The following is a 26,745-nucleotide window of genomic DNA, read 5'->3' as shown; positions in this document are numbered from 1 at the left end:
TTTTAGCATATTCAATTGAGAAGAAAATATTTCAATTGATAATATTTTTAATATCAAATAACATGAAAAATAAAAGAAAAATTGTGAAATCAAATGTTTCAATTACCAAAAAAGTTCAAATTAGTAGTTTTGACATTTCAAAAAATAATAATTATGAAGAGATGACTTGATTTTTGTTAGATGTGTTGATTTTCTAATAAATTCAAATAGAAGAATGAAAATTGTTCACTTTTAAATACTTGAGAGATGTTTTTTCTGTTAAGAATAATACTTTAAGTATGTAATTTAAATGTGGAGTATAATTTAAGAACAATTTTGGAAAAAANAGGATAGATCTAGGCAATGACATTCAAACTACAGAGAGGGACCTGGTCCTTTCTCGAAGGTTAGCAATCTTAACATTGCAGTTTGAATTATGCATGAGAGCCATTGAAATTGCCACATGTCTGTCCTTCAGGAATTTGAATGTTGTCTCATCTTGTGAGTGCCAAAATGATACCTTATTTTCTCTTTCTTTATATTCCATATTTCTTTCTATTTCCCCAGAAAAATCGAGTAGCCTTCCAATATCTAGGTGCTTCGAAATTTTCTTTTCTCTTCTTTTCAAACACACTTCAAATTGTTAACCCCTTGATTCTTGCTGGAGAATTTTTTGATGAAAATATTTTAAGTGTGANGTGTGAAGAGGGATCTGGTCCTCCATGAAAAATGAAGAAGTGGAAAAGATGATGCTCAAAAAGGGAGAAGTTGATATTCTGAGAACTCAAAGTTTTCTGAAGAGGAAGGTGTAAAAAAAAAAAAAAAGGAAAGAAAATCTTTTTGGTTCCTCAATTGTTGATCAATTCATCTCGGAGGCCTTGAGTTGTTTGTGTTACCAATCTTTCTGTTATGAAAAACTCAGGCTGGTGTTGGAAGCTATGACAGTTGCTCGTGTTAACTGGAATACTGAAATGGGTTGTTTAAAAGTCCAGCTTCTGAAACAACACTATCAGAGGGACCAGGTGCCAACAAAAAAAAATTGGCAGCCCTGAAGGTTAAACATACAGGTTGGGTTGCACATCATGTTGTACGCTAAGAGAAGATTCTTGAAATCTTATGCTAGGGATATGCTCTACTAATTCTATTCTTTCAATCCCTTGCCTCTAAATCATCCCTTCTCTTCCTACCTCTCTATGTCAGTCCTCATTTATCTCTTGGGCATTGTTCTGGTTTTCATCTATAATCATACATGCAATGCTTTGATGACTGATCTTTTGTTTATGGATGTTAAATGTCTTGTTTCTACTGACTTATCTCATTACTTTATGCCTTTTTGCTCATGCTCTGTGTTGCCCAAGTGGCCATGTATTTGCAAGAACTATATTTCTGTCAACTTGGTTTACTGTTTTAACCCCTTTTTATGATGTCAAAAGGGGGAAAGTTGTTAAGGTAAGGTATGAGATCAATAGTGTTATAACTGCTTGAAGAAGACATGGTCACATCGATAGGAGGAATCAATGGTAGCTACTTGAAGAGATATGGTCATGCTGATAGGGGGAATAAATGCTTGCTACCTGACGAGGACCTGGTCCTGTCGATAGGGGGAAGAAGATGTTTGTCATCATCAAAAAGGGGGAAGATGATATGTTGATGTTTTGATGATTTGACAAACTTTAGGGATGATTAAACTGCAGTTACCCCAAGAATTCTTTTTGATAGGGGGAACTGATGAATAAGTATGTCATCATCAAAAAGGAGGAAAATGCTATGTTGATATTTTGATGAGTTGACAAACTTCGAGATGATGAAACTCAAGTTACCCTAAGAATTCTTTTTGATAGGGGGAACTGGTGAATAAGTATGTTATCATCAAAAAGGGGGAAAATGTTAGTTCGAAGCTGAGTTAAGATGATAGCTCGAACTTGATATGAAGTTTTGATGATTTAACAAACTTATCGATCTAACAAGGAACCAAATCCTTGTTATTGGAACTGCTGACAATAAGATGAATGATAAACTCAGTGTGAGGTATATTTGTGTGCTATCATCAAAAAGGGGGAAAATGTTATATTCTAGGTGTTTTGATGATCCTCACAAATGCAGGGACCTGGTTCCTGGCAGAGTGCTCTCGTTCAGATACAAATGGGGTACAGTCATAAAAGCTGTCATGTCAGGTGGTAGGTGAAAAGTGCAGTATCCTACACCAATAAGAAGAGCGGACGAGATTGTATGTTTCAGTATCTCGCAAATGCAGGGACCTGGTACCAGACAGAGTTTCCTCCATCAGATACATAATTGGTTACAGCTGTAAAGCTGTCACGTCAGAGGTTGGTAAGGCGTCAGTGTACTACACCAATCAGAATGGAGGAGGGTGTTTGTCCAACGGATAATAACTCTTTATGTTTGATACTTTTAGCATGACAAACACCATATTATATTCATTCATCCAAAGAAGGAAGTCAGCCAGCAAGCCTTTTCAAGAACTCATATAGAAGTTTGCAAGGGACCTGGTTCCTGCAAGCAAGGGACCTGGTACCAGCAAGACTGTGACGTGAAAAGGACGACAAGACAACTGTCAGAAAAGCTGTCATCTCTGATGCGGTAGGTGCACAACTTTTCCAACAGCAGGCCTTCAGCCAATCGGATGACTTCAACGAATTTGTGGAAATTCATATTATCTCTTTCCAACAAACACAAATTCAAGACTTGGCAAATTAAACTTGGATTTTCTCTGAAAATTCACAAGCTTGAACAGAAGGCCATCTTCAAGGAAGAACATTGCTCAACTCAACAGAAGGACCTGATAGAGTAAAGAAGAATCTTTGTTGTATTTAGAGCTTTGTGTCTATGTACTTACATTGTAAATCTGTTCCTAATCTATAAAGGATTCAGATATTTATTTTGGGTTAATAAAAGTCTAAATCAGTTAAGGCTGACTGATTTAGTGGGCAACATTGGTTTGTTGCTTAGTCAAATTCTAAGTCATCTAGAGTTAGGTGGTTTAGTGGGCGGTGTTGTATCCGCTTAGGCTCTTCAAGTAATAGGTAGATTACTTGATCGTGAGATTAATAACTTTTTCTCACATTGTTTGTAACCGGGTTTCGCTTTTGCTTGAGAAGATTAGTGAAGACGATTGTAAATCCTGTGCAACAGGTCGTGGTTTTACTCCCTTGAGCAAGGAGGTTTCCACGTAAACTGCTTGTGTTGTGTTCTTTATATTGTTTAATCTTCCGCACTGTTCTTGTTGTGTCAAGGGACCTGGTCCGTTGACTGGTAGTGGTCGCACACATTCCAACATTAATCTTGAAGGGGATTTAGGAAGAAGATGCAGGCAACAAATTGTTGATCTAAAGCAACCTCATGATTCCACTCAAGATTATGAATTTGATTCAAAAATACATTATTATTATGGATGCTGGTCCTATGATGAATACATATTCCAAGACTATCTTAACAATATTGGTCATGGTTACATTGATAGTGTAAATGAAAACTGTGTACATGAAAACTGGTAACTTACAGAAATGTCATGATGAAAGAAATTTACCCACCATTATTTCATCTTTCTTCCATTTTTTGTCTTTTCATTGACATTGGAGATGACTAAATGTATTTTGTTTCAGAACATATCTGGTGATTGCATTGGTTTCTTTGCTAGAATTTGCTTGGTGTATTTACTACTCCTACTAAAGTTTAAATGATATTTGTGAAAGGATTATGGGAAAAGGGTCTGATATACCCCTCAACTTTGTCATTTAGAGCTGATATACCCCTCGTTATAAAAGTGGCTCATATATACCCCTACTTGTAAACAAATGGCTCACATATACCCTTTTCCTCTAACGGAAATGAAAAAAAAAATAATTTTAATCTAAATTTTTATTATTTTTTTATAAAAAGTATAATCCCATATGAGTAATTTAATTCTCGTCAACATATTTTTTTTACTTTCTTTTTGTTTCAATGACTAACTTATAATTATTATTTTGATAATCAAATTTATTTATGTTTCACTAATATTCTTGTAAAACTTATTGTAGATCACCAAATTTTTTCTTCGAATACGAAATTAAATTACAATACACACAAAAAAATAGTTTAAATTTTTTTATTTAAACTAAGGAATGAAAGAAAAAAACAAAATAAGAATAAGAAACTCAAATTATTATAATAAAAGAAGTAAAAAAATAATTTTTGTATGAAAAAAATTAAAATATACCTTGAACTTTGATAGAAGAATCATATATCCCCTAAATAATTTTTTAAAAAAAATTAGAAGTAACAAATATAAATTTAAAACTAATTTTTTAACTTCCTTTAAATGAAGGGTATATGTGAGTCATTTTGTAACGGCAGGGGTATATGTGAGCCGTTTGTATAACGGTAAGGGCATATATGAGCTACTTTTATAACGAGGGGTATATCAGCTCTAAATGACAAAGTTGAGGGGTATATCAGACCCTTTTCCCTATATTTAGACAAATATAGAGCGACTACTAATTTTACATGATTTCTTGAGAATTAAAACCTTGTACCTCTCTGTATTGTCTACTCATTTTTCTTTATAATCTCTTATTAATTTTGGATGTAATCAATTTTATGGAAATCGAGTGTTGTTTAATCTGTGCTTCCGGATTGGATAGGTTGTTGCAGGAATTTGAGTTGTCAAATCATAAGACAATTTTTTTAGTTGTATAGCAAAATGCAGATTGTAGATTCTTGTGACGGATTACCTTTTGTATTCACCACCCAAAGTCTTGGTGTTTGAAGAAGTATGATAATAGAAATATAGCACAAATTGCAATCATAATGGCCAAAATAATCCGCTTCCTTAAGCATTTGAGGTGACTTATAGATAACTTATACTCTGTTTTTTTTCGGTGCCTCGTTGCCACAAAATAGTTGAGACGTGCATAAGCCACAAGTTGACCGGAATATTTGTGAAGGAATTTTGGTTTTGTTTAATGGATAGAATTCCTCTTTCCAAGTGTGTGAGGAAATAAGATTTTTGAAAACAAATACTGATTTGAAGTAAAAGTTGAACAATTTAACAGAATTTTGACATCTGAAATAGGAAGGCTGACATTTTTATGCGGCTTTTTCTACTGAAAAGTTTATGTAATATGGCTGTGCATCACTCAAGTTTAATCAGCTGATTCAATGTCAAACTTATCTAGCACAATTTCAGGCTTGAGCAGCTTCATGATTCCACTCAAGATTATGAATATGATTCTAAAATATATTATTACTATGAATGCTGATCCTCTTATGAATACGAATACAAAGACTATCTTAGGGATATTGGTCATGTTTACATTGATAGTGAAAATGAAAACTGGTCACTTATAGAAATGTCACGATTTTCTAGCACTTTGAATATCCCCAGCCCAAATTTTATTCACAATTAAACCCAGCTTCCATCCCTTTTGCTGGAATTTTAAGATGAATTTGGACCCTTTCTCAATTCCCGAAAATTTTTCCACCCCAGCACCTCAACCCCAAACTTCAAACAATTTACCCGGCCCACACTCTTTTAATCCGACCCGCCCCTTTCCTTCTTCATCTTCTCCACGCGTGAATGAGAAACGACTAGCTCAGGTGTATAAAACACAAGTGTATAAAATCTGTTTCTATTTGTATAAAGTAGAAAAATTGTATAAATACATATATTTTTGATCCCCTCTCTCCCTCTCCCAGATCTCGCTCGCCACTCTCCCTAATTTCGCTCGCCACCCTCGCCTCTGCGTTTCTGTTTGTATAAAGCGAGAGAAAATTGTATATACACATACAAAATACATATATTTTTGTCCTATACACTTATAATTATACAATAAAAATACTCCCCTGCCCAGTTTCTTTTGCCATTCTCTTTTCTCGTTTTATACAAATTAAAATTGTATACAATTTCTCTCTTTCTCGTTTTATTCAATTCGATTGAATTGTATATTCTCTGTCCAAGTCTCTTTTGCCTTTCTCTCTTTTTTATTTTGTACAAAATCAAATTGTATATAATCGTTCTATACACTTATAATTATACAATTCGTCTTTTTATACAATTTTCTGCCGAGTCTCTTTCTTTTTCTCGTTTCATACATTTCATTTTATACAATTCGCTTCAATTGTATATGTATAGCGAATTATACATCTATATGTTTGCTATGGAATGCAATTATGCAAACTTTGTTATAACATACAAATATGAATTTTATGTTTACTATGTGTGAAAGTTGCCCATTAAAAAATTATATGTTTTTAAAAATATTTTAATTCTTTATTTATCTCGATTTATAGAGTTTTTTAAATGTAATATCCCTATTTATTTTTCCAAAAATGTCTCATCAATTCTGTATGCACTAATCAATAATATTATTATTTTATAGGGTAAATTACATAAATCTCATACTTTTACTATGAAATTACAAACTATTCCTAATAAGTTTCTAATTATATTGATTCCTTAAAAATTAAAAAATTCGGATACAATAATGAAGTTCGGATATACATCAAATATTGTGTCGAATACATTAATATGTAGTTCGGAACATTAAAAATTAGCTTAGATACATAATACGTAGCTCAGATACATTAAATACTGTCTCGAATACATTAAAAAATATAAGAAATTTTGGAAATTTTCAAAAGTAATAGGGGATGATGGAAATAAGCGAAACAAAGGGTTGTATTTCTGTAATTTCTCCTATTTTTATATTTTATATGAGATCAAAAAAGGCCAAGCCTATGTTTTTTGTGGAAATTAGATCAGGGGAAATTTATCAAATAGACACTAAAAATAACTTAATTAGGCTCCATAAATATGGTTTGCCAATTACAATAAGTAGTTACATGTTAGAGGGAGGAGGGAGGAGGGAGGCGAGCGAAAGAGGACAGAGAGTGGACAAAGGTTGTATTTGTATAATTGTTGAATTGTATAGGTTTATACGTCAGATAATTTGCATATTTGGCGAGCTAGATTGAGAGAGGAAGGAGAGAGGCGAACAAGAGAGAACATAGAGTAGAAAGAGGCGAATTGTATTTGTATATCTTTAATGTAATTATATGTGCATATGAATAATTGTAATTGTATACGAGAGGAGAGAGACGAGAAAGAGGACATATAAAGACATATAACATAATTCGAGTTCTTGGCTAATTACAATCTTAATTATACCCAAATTTGAAGCACATCCTTAAAATGTCTTTTTCGGCAAAAAAAATATCCTCTTAAGTATTTGGAAGTTGACAGTTTTCATCCATATGTTAGATATTACCAAAAAATTATGGGATCAAACAAAAAATATAAGCAGTTCACTTGATTATAAACTTTTATTTTTTGTATAATTTCATTACCTATTATAAGAAGTTCCTGAAATAAATATTAAAAATCTTAGACGTTCTTACTTACCATTACATACTATAACAAAAGATGTTTGGAAGGGCCAAGCATACATGTGTCTTTTTTCTTATTTAGTAAATGAAATAAGTTGATGCTTAATTATCTTTACCTTTTTCAAAGTAAATTTGTATTTAAATCAATAAATTTTTAGGCCAATATGATATTGAAGTGATCAAAATATTGATCATGTCTCGCATTTAAGTTTCATTTTACATTAGTAGAAATGTAATTCATCAATAAACGTCGCTTCTAGCATATTCAATTGAAAAACTGTGAAATTAAATGTTTCAATTACCAAAAAAGTTCAAAAATAGTAGTTTTGACATTTCAAAAAATAATAATTATAAAGAGATGACTTGATTTTTGTGAGATGTGTTGATTTTCTAATAAATTCAAATAGAAGGATTAAAATTGTTTATTTTTAAATACTTGAGAAATGTTTTCTGTTAAGAATAATACTTTAAGGAAATAATTTAAATATGGAATATAATTTAAGGACAATTTTGGCAAAAAAACTGACATAATTCCCTAATAAAAAACCTAGATGGAATTTGAAGATTTTTTGTGACGCTTCTTTCACTTCTCGTAAAAACCTAAACAAATCAAAGAATTTTTTATAGTTGTATAGCAAAATGCCGACTGTTCATAAAGCATCCTCAATTGAACCAGTGCTGCAATCGGCGCCGTGGGCTGAGCTTCCGGTGGAAATTACAATGGACATTCTGCAGCGTTTGGGAACGACAGAGATACTGGAGAGTGCTCAGAGGGTTTGTAGTACGTGGTGGAAGGTTTGCCATGATCCCGCTATGTGGCGTGTTATTGACTTGAAATATGACCCTAATAGTCACATGCGTGGTGTGTTGAATAAGATATGTCGGATTGCTGTGGATCGTAGCCAGGGCCAGTTACTCAAAATTAGCATTGGTAGCAAAGACCTGCTCAATTACATTGCTGACAGGTACTTCTCTTTCATGTTTAAAAATCAAATTTAATGTTATATTTGTGGTGCAATGTCTGTCTTTTTCCTGAAATAGGAGTTGTCAATTAGTTAAATATTTCCTACAGATCAAGTCAGCGCAGACATCTCCGACTTGTCAACTGTGGTAACGTTGCTGGAGGTTTGGTTTCAGCTGCCAAGAATTTCCCGTTATTGGAGGAGTTGCACGCTCACTTGACCTTTATTACTGCAGAGGATATAGAAAGTGTTGGGCGTTATTGCCCTCTGCTTAAGTCATTTACATTGAATGCCAGTAGATGCTCTACAATTGGATATTCACTGTCTACAGATGATGGTCAAGCGCTAGCTGTTGCTACAAGTATGCCTGAATTGCGACACCTTGCTCTACTTTTGAATCCATTGACAAATGTAGGACTTCAAGCCATTCTTGATGGCTGTCCACACCTTGTATCGCTTGACTTGCGTCACTCTAATGTTGATCTTGAGGGGGATTTAGGAAGAAGATGCAGGCAACAAATTGTTGATCTAAAGCAACCTCATGATTCCACTCAAGATTATGAATTTGATTCAAAAATACATTATTACTATGGATGCTGGTCCGATGATGAATACGAATACCAAGACTATCTTAGCAATATTGGTCGTTACATTGATAGTGAAAATGAAAACTGGTAACTTACAGAAATGTCATGAAGAAAGAAATTTACCCACCATTATTTCATCTTTCTTCCATTTTTTCTCTTTACAATGACATTGGAGATGACTAAATGTATTTTGTTTCAGAACATATCTGGTGGTTGCATTGGTTTCTTTGCTAGAATTTGCTTGGTAGAACATGTGGTGTATTTACTACTCCAAGTAAAGTTTAAATGATACTTGTGAAAGGATTATTTAGACAAATATAGAGCGACTACTAATTTTACATGATTTCTTGAGAATTAAAACCTTGTACCTCTCTGTATTGTCTACTCATTTTTCTTTATAATCTCTTATTGATTTTGGATGTAATCAATTTTATGGAAATCAAGTGTTGTTTAATCTGTGCTTCCGGATTTGATAGGTTGTTGCAGGATTTTGAGTTGTCAAATCATAAGACAATTTTTTTAGTTGTATAGCAAAATGCAGATTGTAGATTCTTTTGACAGATTATACTTTCATGAGATATTACCTTTTGTATTCACCACCCAAAGTCTTGGTGTTTGAAGAAGTATGATAATAGAAATATAGCAGGTACAAGAGTTTTATGTCCCTTCTTAAAAGGTACCAACAAATCAAAGTGTCAAGGGAATTTGCGAAGGATGCAAGTGGTGGAGATGTTTGAAGATGTAAAGTAAGTATGGCTCATTCGCAGTAGTGTTACATATCAAAGAACTCTGTTTTAATCTTTAAGAAAGTATGATCTGATTGAGGAGAAGGTCGCTACATGTATCATTGAACTCTTGCGTGTGAAATTAAAAGGTTAATCTCCTAATGTATATTTCCAGTCTCTATTCACTAAACAATTGAGAATCTTGTGTGGCAACTGGTAGTTTTTTTCTCCCTTAAATAAATAAGGTTTCCACGTAAAACTCTATGTTGTTGTTACTTCATAGCTTGTATTTATTTACGCAAATCTCAACAAAGGTTATGTTGGTTTTTCTCTTGATTTGCACAGCTGCTGCTTGCATTAGTGTTGATTTCCGTATGGCCCTATGTGATTGTTACCCATTTCGGTTACTATACCCGTAGAGTGCACAAGCTTTAAATCTTTGAAAAAAATATCGATTTGAAGTATACATTTGTTCAATTTAACAGAATTTTGATTTTCAAAGTTAAAAAGAATTGCCAATACAACTTCTCTTACTAGAGGTGATAATTTTACTCTGATTCTTCTGGTAACTTTGGTGTGCATCACTCAATTAATTTAGTCGACAAATACTAAAAAAATAACCACCAGATCTAGTGTATCGAAATGAGTCATGTTTCAATAACTACAAAAAAGAAGAAAACCTTATATCAACTATTAATTCCATCAAAGAAATAATTCAATAAATGAAAGAAAGAGATAGGCAGAAGCTATATTCCTTGAGTTTATCAACTATTAATTCCATCTCTTAGTTTTCACATTTTCTTATTTACTCTCTTTGTTCTTAATTATTCATTCATTTTCTGTATCAGTTTTCCATTAAGTTGGACAGAGGAGCAAAGTTTCTTAAGTTTTTATTAACGAGTCTTTTCACCTTCCCAATCCTCATTAAAAAAAAATGAATGAGTACCTCAAAGGAAATTGTACCTTATTTTTAAAATGCATAATAAATATTCAATTCGTCCGACAATAATTGTTTCACTATACTATTTTGAAATCTTCATTAATATTGTCCATTTTATAAAATCGATGAATCATCTTTTACTTAATTATATTGGCGGGAAAAATAAAGAGTAAATTAATATAACCAACCTAATGGAATTTGAAGAGTTCATGTGACGCTTTCACTTCTTCAGCTTCCTTTTTTGCTGTCTATAAAATCAAATCACAAGAGATTTTTTCTGCAGTAAAGTAAAATGTTGAATGCATCTTCAACTGCACCACCTTCACCCTCGCCACCGTGGGTTGAGCTTCCAGCCGAAATCACAATGGGCATTCTGCGGCGTGTGGGAACGATAGAGATACTGGAGAGTGTACAGAGGGTTTGTAGTACATGGTGGAAGGTGTGCCATGATCCCGCTATGTGGCGTATTATTGACTTGAAGTATGAATCCTCTGGTGCTGGATATGTTGCTGGATAGGATGTATCGCATAGCAGTGGATCGTAGCCAGGGCAAATTACTCATAATTAGCATCCAAAATTTTGGTAGCAGAGAGTTGCTCAATTACATTGCTAAGAGGTACTCTATTGCTAAGGATCGTAGACAGAGAATTTTGGATGTTTGCTTACTAATGTTAATGTTTTCTCTAATGCTAAAATTTAAAAAATCTTACTTGTTATAATTAAATTAATCAATTTATAAACCTTTCCCAACAGATCAAGTCAGCTCAGATATCTTAAACTTGTCAAGTGTTTTAACATTGCTGGAGGTTTGGCTGTAGCCGCCAAGAACTTGCCGTTGTTTGAGGAGTTGCACATTCACTTGACCTTTATTAGCGAAGAGGATATAGAAAGTGTTGGTCGTTATTGTCCTCTGCTTAACTCATTCACATTGAATGCCAGTGAATATGATACTCCTGTAAATTTAATATCTGCAGATGATGGTCAAGCTCTAGCCATTTCCAAAAGTATGCCTGAATTGCGGCACCTTGCACTTATTGCAAATACGTTGACAAATGTTGGACTTGAAGCTATTCTTGATGGCTGTCCACACCTTGTATCACTTGACTTGCGCTGCTGTTATAATATTGATCTTGAAGGAGATTTAGGTAAAAGATGCAGAGAACAGATTGTAGATGTTAAGCAACCTTGTGCTTCCTGTCAAGATTATGAGTTTTATTCTGAATTTTCACATTACTGTTTCTCTAATGATGACTCTACATTTAGGGACTAGGGTCTCCTAATTATGATAACTTCCTCCGCTTCAGAGACTATATATCTTGAGAAACTAATGTGGCAGTTTGATGGGAATGTGGAAGAAGACAAAGGGATTTTAGTAGCAGTGGTTTTTCATCTTCCTTTCTTTTTGTGTTTGTTTCAGAACAAAAGTGGTGGTTGCATTTGTTTTTGTGATGCTGTGATAAATCGATCTTAGCTTTTGTTATATAAGACATTATATTTGTGATTATGGCTTGTTGCATTACATAAATCTATTATACATACGCAATTCATGTTGAGTCCAACCCATTTCTTGGTCAATTTTTGCTATTCAATTGATACAAGTAATTGTTAAAAAAGAATAGTAATTGGAGTTATTAGTGACATAAGCATGATTTTATTTTTCTATGAAGAGTTTATGAGTATGAAGAGTTTGTGTCTGATTCCACTTCTCCAGTTCCCTTTTATGCTCTCTATAAAACTCAAAATCCTAAGCACAATTTTTCATTAGTAAAGCACAATGTCGAACGTTCATAAAAATTGAAAGCGTCATCATCAATTGCACAACTGCCATTGCCGCTGTGTACTGAGCTTCCGGCAGAAATCACGGTTGACATTTTGCAGCGGCTGGTAACGATAGAGATAGTGGAGAGTGCACAGAGGGTTTGTAGCGCCTGGTGGAAGGCGTGTCATGACCCTGCTATGTGACATGTTGTTGACTTGAAACACAATGCCTGGGGTGCTTGAGAAGATATGTCGGATTGGGGTGTATCGTAGCCAGGGCCAGTTACTCAAAATTAGCATCCACAAGTTTGGTAGCAAAGACTTGCTCAACTATGTTGCTGAGAGGTACTCTTTTCTTTTAAAATTGGCTGTACAAATGTGGTTTGAGTTGAGAAACTATTTTCTTGTTATCTCATGAAAAATGTTAATAATTCTTTATTCTTAATATAATAAACTTGGTTACTCTTTTCAACAGATCAAATCAGCTCAGACATCTTCAACTTGTCAAATGTTTTGGTGACCTTGCTAGAGGTTTTGTTGTAATAGCCAAGAACTTTCCATTATTACCAAAGAGGATTTAGAAAGTGTTGGTCGTCATTGCCCATTGCCAAGTCATTTACATTAAATGTCGGTGGATGTGATAAACTTGCATTTTCACCATCTCATGATGATGATCAAGCTCTAGCTATTGGTAGAAGTATGCCTGAACTACGGCACCTTGCGCTTCTCGCGAATTCGGTGGCTGTCCACACCTTTTATCACTTGACTTGCGCTGCTGTAATAGTATTGATCTTGAAGGGGATTTAGGTAGAAGATGCAGAGAACAGATTGTAGATCTAAGGCAACCTCATGATTATGAATTTCATTCTGAAGTTTATCAGTACTGGCTCTCTAATAATTATCATCACCTAGAGTTCTCCTATATAGTTAAAACATTTGGCCTCAATAACATCTTAGGCTGCGGAAACTATGATGACTGTGGTGATGAAGATGATTACTTTGACATTGATGACTCTGCTAACATATGACGCAATGAGTAAATTTCATGGTCAAACTGAAATTTACTTGTTGTAAAATCCAAGCATTCTAGTTGCAGAATTCTTTCATCGTTCTTTCCTTTTTGTGTTTATTGCTGAGGATGTGGAAGAAGACAATGTCTTTTGTTTTTTTTATACTTCCTCCTGTTCATTTTTTGACTATACTAAAAATAGTTATCAGCAATATTTGTCTAGTTTGAAAAATTAAGAAATAATTTACCCTTTGAATCCCTTAACAAATGTAGGACTTCAAGTCATTCTTGATGGCTGTGCACACATTGTATCCCTCGACTTGTGTCGCTCTAATGTTGATCTTGAAGTGGATTTAAGAATAAGATGCAGGCAACAGATTGTAGATCTAAAGCAATCTCGTGCTTCCACTCATGATTGTGAATTTGATTCTAAAATATGTTATTAGTAATGATTGCTGGTCCTCTAATGCATACAAATACGAAAACTATCTTATGGATATTGGTCATGTTTATATTGATAGTGAAAATAACTACTGGTAACTTACAGAAAAGAAATTTACTTGTGGTAAAAGCCCACTATTATTGCATCATTAAAATGAGAAGTAACATTTTTTCCATTTCTGTTCGTGAAACTAAGTTTGAAATCCTAGCCTAGTGGAAAAATTAAAAGAAATTGAATGAAGAAGTCAAAACAAAAATCAATTGTACCAGAAAATGATCTTCAAGAACACACATATTTATAATTTGGTGTTTCTTTGATGCAGAAGAGAAAAAGAGACAAGTACTAGTACTGATAAGTTGCAACAAAGACAGAATAACTTTTTATATATATAGGTATAAAATGCACTAATTAGTTGAAAATACATCTTCCAATCCAGAGGTTGTGAGGACAACTAACCAGGAAAGTGAAAAGATAGGAAGAAAAAAAACAGGGAAATCATTGATCCGAGTAGAACGTTCTCCCATGATCCCTTTGAGGGTAACAAGAAGTATTCTTGCTTTCTACATTATGCAGAAAAAGGGGAAAGGGATATGGTGTAGATCATTTTTCGATCATCAAAAATATCATTACAAAGTTTACTAAGGATGCTTCACATAAAATAAGATAATGTTTAATATCTTCCAACACAAAGAGTCCTTAACATAGAAAGGATAAAAATACTTAAAGAGGAGAAGATCTATTGCTTCCCAAAGCGAACAAGCTTTCATGGTAAACTCCAAAATCATCTAGTGTTGGAATATTTTTCACTCTTCTAAAGTTGTTTCTTTTGAAGTTGTAGAAGACGACCTCATCCCCAAATATCAAAATTATTTCTTCATTCCATGAATCAAAGATAGACATACGTTTCCCACACCTAAAGTTAACCAAATCGATGCTATACTCCTTCACCCAAATACAATTGATTTTATCCTTGAGTATCCATAGGTCTAGCATAAAATTCTCGTAAAAGTGATCTTGGTCTGCGAGGCAAAACATCCCATTTAGATCCAACATTTTCAGGCTAGAAAAAGTCTTAAATGATGATGGATGAGATATAGTAAGGAACTTGTCATTTTCAAAGTCAATCGAAAAAATTCTACCAGGTTTGGCATCAAGACATAGTCCAGCCAACCAATACGCACATTCATTGACAAACAACACTCTCAAGTTCGCATGATATGAATAAGGAAACTCAACAATTTCTTTCCATCTACCATTACCAACATCATTTATCATAAGTACCTCACATCTTAGTTGTGGAAAGTGAGGATTCCTATAGAAAAAATGAACCACTTTGTATTCCTTCTTTGAATGTAGATATCCAAACCCCAAATCTCCACTTTGACAATGTAAAAAGACACGAGTAGGTGTACATTTTGGCAATTCACGCAGTTGTTGCATGGCAGGATTACACAAAAAAACACGACAATCTCCTGTTAAAATGCAAACCAACCCATAGCAGATCAGAATCTGACAGCACCAATAGAGCTCAGGGAATGTGTCATTGTATAATTCATTTCTTTCTCCATCCTCTACTTTGGTGTGTACTGAAACAAATCGTACTATACTCCTTTCCTTTAATAAACTTCTATCCACAATAAGAAGTTGGGGAGCATTTTCCATTGATTGTTTGAGGTGGTGAGAATAGAAGGAAGGATTAATAATAAGGTCATTCCATGGCTTGGATACACACCTTAACATGGATAATGTCTTCACAGGACATCTAACAAAAATAGAGATGATCTCATCATCAGTCAACCTATCAAACTCACTATTTGCAATGTTCCAATTGCAACTTATTGATGTTGTCATCTTCTATTTTTAGGATGCATTTTCGCAAAAAGAAGAAGAAGAAGTTATAGCCACTAGAGAAAATATTTGCATCACAACTTATGTTTCATACAAAATGAGATTTGTAATATTTTTGTATAAACAAATTACTCTTTTCAATAATATTCAAGGCGTACAAGATCATTTCTTTATGTGAGTGTAGATGTGGACAACTAAGGTTGAGTACATATGAATTTAACAATAACAAGTCTAATTTCACAAGTGAGATTTAGAGAGGGAAGAATATCGCTACAACAAAAAAGACATATAGTGCCTAGGATTTTTCTTTTAGCGGCAATTGAGTTAATGTTATTACATTCAGAGTAGTTAAAATTTTTAGCGACATTTATAGAGTGTTTGTTATAAATGCATATCTATTATTACCACTAAATATAATATAGCATCAATTAGATTATTGTTGCCAAATCTTTATTTGTTATAGTATATATAGATATCTCACCCCCAACAACTTTCTGGGGTATACGTGTTGCTTCTGATAGACCCTTAGCTCAAAGAACATGATTGTAAGAATAATATGACAACAAGATGGGAAGAAACTAATTAAATTTGAGGCATATGTTTGGATACCATTCCTTTAATGATAAGGTGTAATGTCATCAAGAGGGAATTTAGTAGAGAAATCAAAATTATACACCAACTCTGATTCCATTACGAATATAAAACATACTATGGGTTCAAACCTCGCCAATACCATTTTAATGTTAAAAAAAACATACTATCATAATTCACTAGATTAGAGACTTACAAGTTTTCTCTTTTCGGAAGCAGATCATCTGCAGTAACCACGACTCAAATTACTAATTCAGAAACTCTCACACGGGGATGGATGCCGTAGTTCCACGACTTAATTATTCAACTATCAATATATGTAGCGAATTTCCCTAACCCTAGCCGTTCTCTAGGCAGTTTAAAGTATGTTTTCCAATACCCGTAATGGTGTTTATATAGACAATATTAGGGCGTAGGGTTAAATTTATTGTTGGGCTTTCTTACTTTGGCCTTAGCTAATACATGTATGGTTCATTAGGCCCAAAGTTGTTCTTACTAACACATACAATGTTTTGCTCCGTTAGCTCGTAACATAAAATGCCACATAAATCGGTTAGTTTTAGAAATACTCTATGAATGCTAGTTTCTTATCTTTAAGAATTCCAAAAAAGTCTTGTCCCGAAATTTAAATTTGAATATTTTGTTGTTTATAGTAATGCTTTGTACGTAGTTCATGCTTTAGCGTTGATCGATGTTTCATTACATATAGACCCAAATGATGATGTGCTTTAGAGTTGGGAAAATTATGCGGTTAAGCAAACTTATACTACTTAAGTATGCATCATAACTATAGTTTGTATAATTACCACTCGCGACTAACATTATACATTAATTATGTGGGTTGACTTCGAGTTTGGATATGTATAATTCGCCAGAATATACAAATACATATGCATAATATACAATTATCTAACCGATATACATATACAATTCACTTCACTCCCACTCTTTGCCTCCATCGCTCGCCTTTCTCCTCTCTCTCCCAATCTCTCTCGCCTCTCTCTCCCAATCTCGCTTTCCATATATACAAGTGCATATGTATAATATTTATCTAACTATATACTTATACAGTTTACCTCTCTCCCACTTTCTTCCCTCCCTCACTCGCCTCTCTCCTCCCTTTCCCAATCTCGTTCGCTTCTTTCCTCCCTCTCTCAATCCCTCATACAAATACATATGTGTAATATTCAATAATTTAACCAATATACACATACAATTCACCTCTCTCCCACTCTTTGCCCTCTTTCTTCCAGTCTCGCTCGCCTCTCTCCTTTCTTTAACATGTAGCTACGAATTGTAATTTTCAAACTATAACTATGAAGAGTAATTAGACTATTTTTGAGTGGCTATATGTGAAAGTTTCTTTTTAGATTATGGATAAATAATGTCTAGGTATCTTTCATTTCATTTTCTCCATTAATAGTAACTAACACAAATATATATTCTTTAAAACAAAAATCTTAATATTATTACCCAAAACTATTCTCAAAACACAACTTTACAAGAATTAAATCAAAAGTAATAACATGATTCAACAAACACACTCAAACTAAAATAGCAAAAACATTTCTCTCGGGAATCAAGTCAAAAATCGAAATACTACAAAAATACTTCAAATATGTATTGAAAGAGTGAGTTACCTCTTAATTTTGGTTGGAGTAACTTTTCAATTACAATATTGGATTCTTAGGGTAATTGAGTGATGAGGAAGAGAAAATCAGAAAAGTATTCATATATATAAACTAAGAGAAAATGTCAATTTCTGAGAAAAATCAACACCTTGAGTTGAGACATGTGCCAAAAATGTAGCTTACTCTCTTTCCCCCTATTTTTAAGAATGAAAGAGGATGTTTAGTTTGAGAAACAACAAATTAGAAATATTTTATTAAAAGGGACAAAATCAGAGAATCTGAATATGTGGAAAAAAATTACATTTATAGTAGATTTACCGACTCCCACGTTAGTTTTCAACATGAATTGGCAGAATGGTGATTCTTGCAATGTTTTAGATATTAAAAAGATATTTTTTTATTCACTATTATAACACACGAATGTAATCTAAGTTTGAGTCGTAGTTAAGAGATTATTCTTGATACACAATAGTGTTTTCAAAAACGTTTTTAGGGCGAGTTCCAGGGTGAGTCTCGGGGCGGAATGTACCAAATGCGCTCAGGGGCGTAATTAAAGACGTAGATTCATAAGGCGTAAGTCCTAAAATTTGAGGTGTAAGTCCCTAATATAAAAAGGCAAGTCCTTGCGTAAAAACGTATGCCCGAGCGTATTTAATTTGTTCTTTTTTTCTAAATTCTTTTTTATTTTAAATCATATTTTTATCATTGGTGTAATGATATTCAAATAGTAATTATAACTTTTTTTCTTCATTATTGATTATTAATGCTTATCTCAAATAAAAATCATAGATAATTAACACTATAAAATTGAATATATATGAGACTACGCACCCTAAATCTGTAGGACTTAGGCCTTGTGTCTCGGGACTTAAGTCCCGCCCTGTACTGTTGTAAATGCCTCGCTTCACACCCCGCCTCTTAAAACGATGATACACAATTTATAGGTAAATGTTGTATTGGAAGTAGTTAATCCAGGAATTGCTTCGAGGAAGATGAAAACTATTTCAAGAAAATCGACAGAATAACTAATGGAAAGAGATTTTGAAGGAAGATGAAGAAGTTCTATTCATATGTTGTGTTACAATCTCACCCACCTTAGGTATGATCAAATACTTGTCTATATGGTTCACTCTATCTAGTTCTATAGCAATTTTTGGGTGCTTTCTTATTAATTCATAAATATTACATTTAACTTGATTTTATTTCATATTTATGTCCTTTAATTTTGGGTGTGTTATACTTAAATTTGTATAAAACTGTACAGATAATCGCATGCGTCCTCTGTGACAATTTTCATCATACGTGACATCGTACATGACAATTTATTATTGAAGAATATAAATGTAAAATGAGATAAAATTGAACAACACATTTACGATATTTTTTTTTTGGGGCAGAGTGGAAGAAGCAATTTAAATAAAGGATTTTTTGGAGGCAGCATAACCAAAGAGTTAAAAAAGTACCACTATAATACATTGGTGATCCTTTGATTTTAATATAGAATTTTGATAAGATAGCAAAATTCTCACTACATTTAAAAGAAAATTAGATAATTCTAAAAGAAAACATAATTTGTATATAACTTGAAATACATGCACATGGAAAAATTAAATTTGATTTTTCTATTAGTGGATCATTATGAGAAGGAGGAGAAATACATATGTACATATAAACTTCTAATATAAAATTTTCAAAAAAAAATTCCAAATCTTCTGTTTAAGAAATCGAAATGCATCGTTGAAAATTCAATGTTATATTGATCTTTAGAGGGATTTAGGAATAAGATGCAGACAACATATTGTAGGTCTAAAGCAACCTCATGCTTCCTCTCAAGATTATGAATTTGATTTTGAAGTTTGGTTGTATTTCAATTATGGGTCTTCTGATAACTACGATAGTACAGATGATAGTGAAGATGAAAACTGGTAAATTATAGTGATGTTGCCATGATCAACGAATTTGACTTAATGTAAAAGATTAATATTTTAGACCACTGCTGTTGCATCTTTGTTGACTTTATTGCTGGTAATGGGGAAGATAACAAAATGACTTTTGTTTCAGAATATACGTGGTGGTTGCATTGGTTTTTTGGCAAGTATTTGTTTGACAAATATAGAGCAACTACTAATTAGACATGATTGTTTGAGAATTGAAACCTTGTACCTATTTGTATTGTCTACTCTTTGTTCTTTATAATCTCTAGTCAATTTTGGATGTATCCAATTTTATGAAATTCAAGTGTGTGTAAACACACTTAACTAGGATCGTTTCACTTAAAATTGCTCTAACTTTCTTCCAACTTCCAAGTAATATAGCTAGTAAATTATTTGTGTTTTCATTAAGAAGAGATGCATTGTATCCCTTTGGTGATCTATCAGTGCTAGTTCATGTAATCTAGCTGCACTGATGGACAAGGTTTCCTTTGTAACCTGAATGTAATTGAAAGACACCTAGAACACATGAACTCACAAGGAGTTATTTCAGAAGGAAGAAAAGAGAGACTCTCATTGATTATGCAAAAAACTGTGTATTAGAATACTGAAGCTAGTATATATAGATCATACTTTGAATGGATAAGAATCTGAACTATAACTAACTGCATGTGAGTTTGTTATAACAAACTCATTACAAAGACACTTCTACCCCTAACTGTCATTAACTACTTTTAACTAACTTGTCAACAGAGAGTATCTCATTACTCCCCCTCCAAGCTAGGAGGGACAGAGTTGTTCAACACTCCTAGCTTGGATAACAGATATTCATGTTGTAATTTGGACAGTCCTTTTGTCAACACATCTGCAGGCTGTTCTTGTGTAGGAATGTAATCAACTTTGATCAGACCTTGTTGTATCCTTTCCCTTATAAAGTGACAGTCAATCTTTATATGTTTTGTCCTTTCATGGTAGACTGGGTTTACAACAATTTGTATAGCAACCTTGCTATCACTGTAGACATGCACTGGCAATTGAACTTCAACTCCCACTTCTTTCATCATTCCAAGTAACCACACTAACTCTGAAACAATAGAGAGCTTTTGGTGAACTTCTGGAGATTGTGTTCTGCTTCTTGGATTTCCAAGACACCAAAGAATCACCTATCTTGACCATGTAACATGTAACAAACCTTCTGGTGAGTGGACAAGAAGCCCAGCCTGCATCAGAAAATGTTGTCATTGTTTCATTAGAAGAACTGGCTAATAATTGACCCTTTAGAGGCTCCCTTTTAAGTATTTGACTACCCTTAATGCAGCTTCCATGTGTGAATTCTTAGGGTGCTGTAGAAACTGACTTAGTGTTTGACTGCTAAATGATTTATTTGGTCTGGTTATGTTGAGATACAACAACTTTCCTATCAACTTCCGATATGCTGCCTGGTCTATCAAAGGATCCTCAAAGACCTTTTATCTTCTACTTGCTCATCATATTGCCTTGAAGTTAGTTTGACATTGACATCCATAGGAGTTCCTGCAGGTTTGGCTGCTGACATACCAACTTATGTTTTAAGTTCAAGAGCATATTTCCTTTGATTCATCAGCATACCTTTTGAGACCTAGTGAACTCAATACCTAGAAAGTATTTTAGATCACCTAAGTCCTTCATATTGAAAGTCCTTTGAAGTGACTGTTTTGTTTTTTCTATCAACTGAAGATTGATTAGCATATCATCTACATATGCAAGTACAATACACACTCCAGCTTCTGAGTTTTGAATGAACAAAGAGTAATCATACTGACTTTGCTTAAACTGGAGATTAGTAAGAGCTTCAGTTAGCTTATGATAACATTGTCTTGGAGCTTGCTTAAGCCCATATAATGAGTTTGTTAGTCTACACACCTTCTTCGCTTGACTAACAAAGTCTCATCTTCTAGATCACCCTATAGAAAAGCATTGAACACATCAATATGATGAATATGCCACATGAGTTACTTGAGTAGTGTCTCCATTAGGTAAGTATACAAGCTTAGCGACCTCTAGCTTTATTACTGACCCTTAAATAAACATATCCAAGTTAGAGACCATGTGATTGGTAGCACCTGTATCTACAATCCATATTTTACTATTAGACACGAAGAGTGCTTTACATGCAGTGTGAGCAGCATGTATAGCACTGCAGTCAGTAGTAGTAGGATCTGTCTTTTGTTGGTAGCCTTTGATAATATGATCATACTGATCTTTTGTAAATGTACACCCCTTAACTAACTTGTCAACAGAGAATATCTTATTATAACCACTGCTTGAGGATTCTTATAGTTGTCTCCTGCTTGTTTGAGATTGAGGTGTACATGTTGTTATCCTATATTAAATTTGAGCATTTCTAATATAGGATATGTGGCTAAAGTTCCTACTTATTGTAGTGTAAAGCAAAGTTCCTACTTATTGTAGTGTAAAGCATAGCTAACTTATTTAGATGACTTGCTTCTGTAATGGCTTCTACTTTGCTTTCCCAAGATTTTGGAAGAACACTCAAAAGTTTTATAGACTGCCTTCCCATTGGGAATTATTTCACCTAGTGAGTAGATTTCATTAATTATAGCAGTGAACCTGGTGTGCATCTCTTGGATTGTTTCACCTTCTGTCATTCGAAACAGTTCGTATTGTCTGTTCAAGCTATCTATTTTAGACTTCTTTACCTGAGTTGTTCCTTCATGCGTAGTTTGCAATGTTTCCCATATTGCTTTTGCATCTTGACATGATCAGATTCGATTGTATTCATCTGGACCTATTCCGCATATCAAGATCTTTTTTGCTTTAGCATTGTTTTGAATTGCAAGTTTATCCGCAACATTCCATTCTTTCCTATCATTTGGTACTTGAGTGGTTCCATCAGTTCCATTCTTCATGGGTATGGTTGAACCGTCCAATACGACTCTCCATAGGTCTGAATTTTCTCCTAGTAAGTGATCCATCATGCGATTCTTCCACCATCCATAATACTTTCCATTAAACAGTGGTGGTCGAGTTTGAGAAGCTCCTTCTTGTGGTGTAGGTGGTGCAACCATTGATCCTTTTCAAGATGTTAGTCTTTTAATGAAAAGACCTGCTCTGATACCAATTGAAGAAAACCTTACTCTGATACAAGAACCAGATTCTTGTAATTTTGTCGCAACACAATAAAACAAAGATTTATCGTGGAAACCTTCCTAACTTAAGGAAGGGAAAAACCACACCGAAGTTTTATATTAATTCAAGATTTACAGCTCAGTTAATCAATGAATCTAACTCTAAACTTCTAGCCTTTTCGATTAACTATAATCGAAAACTCTCCACTCAACAAGAAGTCAAACTCGCTTCTTGTCTACAAGGACTCTAAACTCTTCTTAACTCTAACCACCCAAGAAGTCAAACCCACTTCTTGTTTACAATTCTCACAACCTCTCTTCCAAGAAGTCAAACCCAATTCTTGTTACGATTCTCTCAAGACTCAACTCCTAAGAAGTCAAACCCACTTCTTGTTACACAATTTAGGAATTATTACAACTCAATAATAAACCTAGAACAAATCAACAAAGACTAATAACCCTAGACTTTAATTGATCAGACTTCAACATTCAATAGTTCAGAGTGGAACAGATACGTGGACCTGGTCCTTTCGTTGCTGTGATGAAGGTGAACCTGGTCCTTACGTTGTTGTGACAAAGGCCTGCATTTTTTCTCCATTAAATACTGCTCTCAAGATGATATATTTCGTGAAAATGCAATGGCTATTGTTCTGACTTTGCTGATAAATTCTCTCGATTTGTGTTTACGCAAAGATATTTTTTTTCTTCAACTTCTTGATCCTTTTATAGATTTGATTCCCTTCAACTTCTACAAGGAAAGGAATTACAAATCCTTTTTCTTCTGGAACTTGTCTATATTTACTTCTTTCCTTATTTGACTTGAATTGCTACATCTTTATTTCTTTCCTTATTTGAATTGAATTGCTACTTCTTTATTTCTTTCCTTATTTGACTTGAATTGCTACTTATTTATTTCTTTCCATATTGTATCCTTCTTTCTCACAATTTCTGCATTTTTTCTTCTTTGCCGCAATACTTTTTCTTCTTTGCCGCAATCTCTTATAGAGTACACATACGATACCAAGTAGTGAACCATGCCTTCACTTTATCAATCATCAAAACTACTTTATATGTTCTCCTACTTCCCAACAGTAAGAAACTTGTCTTTTTCAAAGTCAATCGGAAAAATTCTACCAGGTTTGGCATCAAGACGTAGTCCAGCCAACCAATACGCACATTCATTGACAAACAACACTCTCAAGTTAGCATGATATGAATAAGGAAACTCAATAATTTCTTTCCATCTACCATTACCAACATCATTTATCGTAAGTACCTCACATCTTAGTTGTGGAAAGTGAGGATTCCTATAGAAAAAATGAACCACTTTGTATTCCTTCTTTGAATGTAGATATCCAAACCCAAAATATCCACTTTGACAATGTAAAAAGACACGAGTAGGTGTACATTTTGGCAATTCACGCAGTTGTTGCATGGCAGGATTACACAAAAAGACACGACAATCTCTGTTAAAATGCAAACCAACCCATAGCAGATCAGAATCTGACAGCACCAATAGAGCTCAGGGAATGTGTCATTGTATAATTCATTTCTTTCTCCATCCTCTACTTCGGTGTGTACTGAAACAAATCCTACTATACTCCTTTCCTTTAATAAACTTCTATCCACAATAAGAAGTTGGGGAGCATTTTCCATTGATTGTTTGAGGTGGTGAGAATAGAAGGAAGGATTAATAATAAGGTCATTCCATGGCTTGGATACACACCTTAACATGGATAATGTCTTCACATGACATCTAACAAAAATAGAGATGATCTCATCATCAGTCAACCTATAAAACTCACTATTTGCAATGTTCCCAATTTAACTTATTGATGTTGTCATCTTCTTTTTTTAGGCTGCATTTTCGCAAAAAGAAGAAGAAGATTTTATAGCCACTAGAGAAAATATTTGCATCACAACTTATGTTTCATTCAAAATGAGATTTGTAATATTTTTGTATAAACAAATTACTCTTTTCAATAATATTCAAGGCGTACAAGATCATTTCTCTATGTGAGTGTAGATGTGGATAGCTAAGGTCGAGTACTTATGAATTTAACAATAACAAGTCTAATTTCACAAGTGAGATTTAGAGAGGGAAGAATATCACTACAACAAAAGAGACATATAGTGCCAAGGATTTTTCTTTTAGCGGCAATTGAGGTAATGTTATTAGATTTAGATTAGTTAAAGTTTTTAGCGACATTTATATAGAGTGTTGGTTGTAAATACCATATTTATTATTACCACTAAATATAATATAAGATGACCAGGGGCGGATCTACGTGGACAGGTGGGGGTGCCACGACACCCAATGATCTCGGAAAAAAATGTTGTTTATATATGTATATATGCATAATAATTATATATATATTACAATTGACACTCAGTGACTAAAATGTCGAACAACTCAAATGGCGAAGGAGTATGTCTGTCACAAAAACAACCTAGGTTCGATTCTCACTGCCAACGCAAACACTTCTTTTTTGCTTCCTTTTCTTTTTTTTTTTCTTTCCTTTTTTGTCTTTTTCATTGGTTAATTTTTCTTCTCTATTTCTTATTTATTTATTATTCTTTATTAATTCGAATTGACTCTTTTTTTTCATGATTGACTTTTACTTTTTTCTCCATTAATTCTTCTTTATTTACTATTTCTTTATTAATTCAAATTGACTTCTTTTGATGATTAATTTTTCATTTTTTTTTTACTTTCTCTTGCACTAATTATTAATCTTTTGATATGTTGCACGTTTATTTTTATCAATTAATGAGTACTAAATTATGAACGTCAAATAAATTTTATTAAGAATATATTTAAATAATATTTTTTTAAAAATATAAGTTTTAAAAATGATGAATATTATTACTAGAGTTTTTTATATTTTTAAAAAATAAAGGTTCTTTCTATGTTCACCAAAGTTTTTGTTAATAATTAAGATGACTATAGGCTTAAATTACAATTTTTTTCGTTCCCTACTATATATCTCCAATAACACATAAAGTCAACATAATGTATTATGTTAATACTATTATATGGTTTATTGAAGCTCAAATTTTAGTGTTTGGGTGTCGATTGCACTCCAGAATTATATGGTCAAGCTCCTTATAATAATTGCATATGTTTCTTTTCTTGCAATGTGACGCAATATGGCCATACTATTTGCACTCAAAGGATTGTGGTCCTGACTTTTGGAATGAGCTTTGAGTATATGATTTATGGGTACCTTTTGATGTATACATAGCTGCGTCCAGACTTTTGAAATGAGCTTTGAGTATATGATTTATGGGTACCTTTTGATGTATAGATAGTTGCGTCAATTGTGTAGGGAAAATCCATGGATGCAAGAGTATTGATGCGTGTCTCCTCACGAATGAGTTCTCCAAGAACTATATCGATGTCCGGAAGAGTTTCTTTGTTCAGAATGTAATTAGCTCTAATTGACTCAAAGTCAGGCCTCAATTTCATGAGAAATTGGACAACTCGAGTCTTCTTCCTCTCCAACATAACTTCCTTGAAGTCCGTGGAAGAAAGGTTTCCTCAAAAGCTTTGGTCTTGTTCTGACCAGATTGTCATAAGTCCCGAATAATAACTTCGAATGTCTTTATCTCCCTGTTTGTATTTCAAAAAAGTATGTTCCAACTCAAAATCTCGAGCATGATTATGTTGAGAATATACCTTTTTGAGATGCTTTCACATCTCTGCTGCCAAGTTGAACGGACGCAGACTGAGTGCAACATCTGCATGTATAGAATGGAGGATGCACAAATTTACACGAGCATGGTTAGCATGAGAAACTTGTTTTTCCTTGTCTTCATTTGGCTCAG

At 33.6% G+C, this 26,745-nt stretch overlaps 2 protein-coding genes and 1 pseudogene across 2 annotated transcripts; all 3 read left to right on the top strand.

Moving 5' to 3' along the window:
* Nucleotides 1-7,975: 7,975 nt before the first annotated feature.
* LOC107028279 (putative F-box/LRR-repeat protein 23) lies at nucleotides 7,976-9,149 on the top strand. The gene is made up of 2 exons (XM_015229307.2): nucleotides 7,976-8,330; nucleotides 8,438-9,149. The coding sequence occupies exons 1-2, from the start codon at nucleotides 8,005-8,007 to the stop codon at nucleotides 9,003-9,005; spliced, it is 894 nt and encodes a 297-aa protein (XP_015084793.1). The 5' UTR covers nucleotides 7,976-8,004; the 3' UTR covers nucleotides 9,006-9,149.
* A 1,948-nt stretch (nucleotides 9,150-11,097) lies between these two features.
* On the top strand, nucleotides 11,098-11,964 carry LOC107028318 (putative F-box/LRR-repeat protein 23). The gene is made up of 2 exons (XM_027919054.1): nucleotides 11,098-11,235; nucleotides 11,328-11,964. The coding sequence occupies exons 1-2, from the start codon at nucleotides 11,098-11,100 to the stop codon at nucleotides 11,847-11,849; spliced, it is 660 nt and encodes a 219-aa protein (XP_027774855.1). The 3' UTR covers nucleotides 11,850-11,964.
* LOC107027420 lies at nucleotides 11,907-13,886 on the top strand (annotated as a pseudogene).
* The last annotated feature ends 12,859 nt before the right edge of the window (nucleotides 13,887-26,745 follow it).

Source organism: Solanum pennellii, chromosome 8 (genome assembly GCF_001406875.1).
Source record: "Solanum pennellii chromosome 8, SPENNV200".
Taxonomy (NCBI): domain Eukaryota; kingdom Viridiplantae; phylum Streptophyta; class Magnoliopsida; order Solanales; family Solanaceae; genus Solanum; species Solanum pennellii.
The sequence above is the reverse complement of the archived record's forward strand: the minus strand, read 5'-3'. Positions and strand labels throughout refer to the sequence as shown.

What these genes read in the sequence shown, in the direction of transcription:
- LOC107028279 (XM_015229307.2), top strand. Translation starts at nt 8,005, where the DNA reads ATGCCGACTGTTCATAAAGCATCCTCAATTGAACCAGTGCTGCAATCG. An exon ending in CTCAATTACATTGCTGACAG is followed by an intron (nt 8,331 to 8,437) that starts GTACTTCTCTTT and finishes TATTTCCTACAG; the next exon opens with ATCAAGTCAGCGCAGACATC.
- LOC107028318 (XM_027919054.1), top strand. Translation starts at nt 11,098, where the DNA reads ATGTATCGCATAGCAGTGGATCGTAGCCAGGGCAAATTACTCATAATT. An exon ending in GTAGACAGAGAATTTTGGAT is followed by an intron (nt 11,236 to 11,327) that starts GTTTGCTTACTA and finishes TAAACCTTTCCC; the next exon opens with AACAGATCAAGTCAGCTCAG.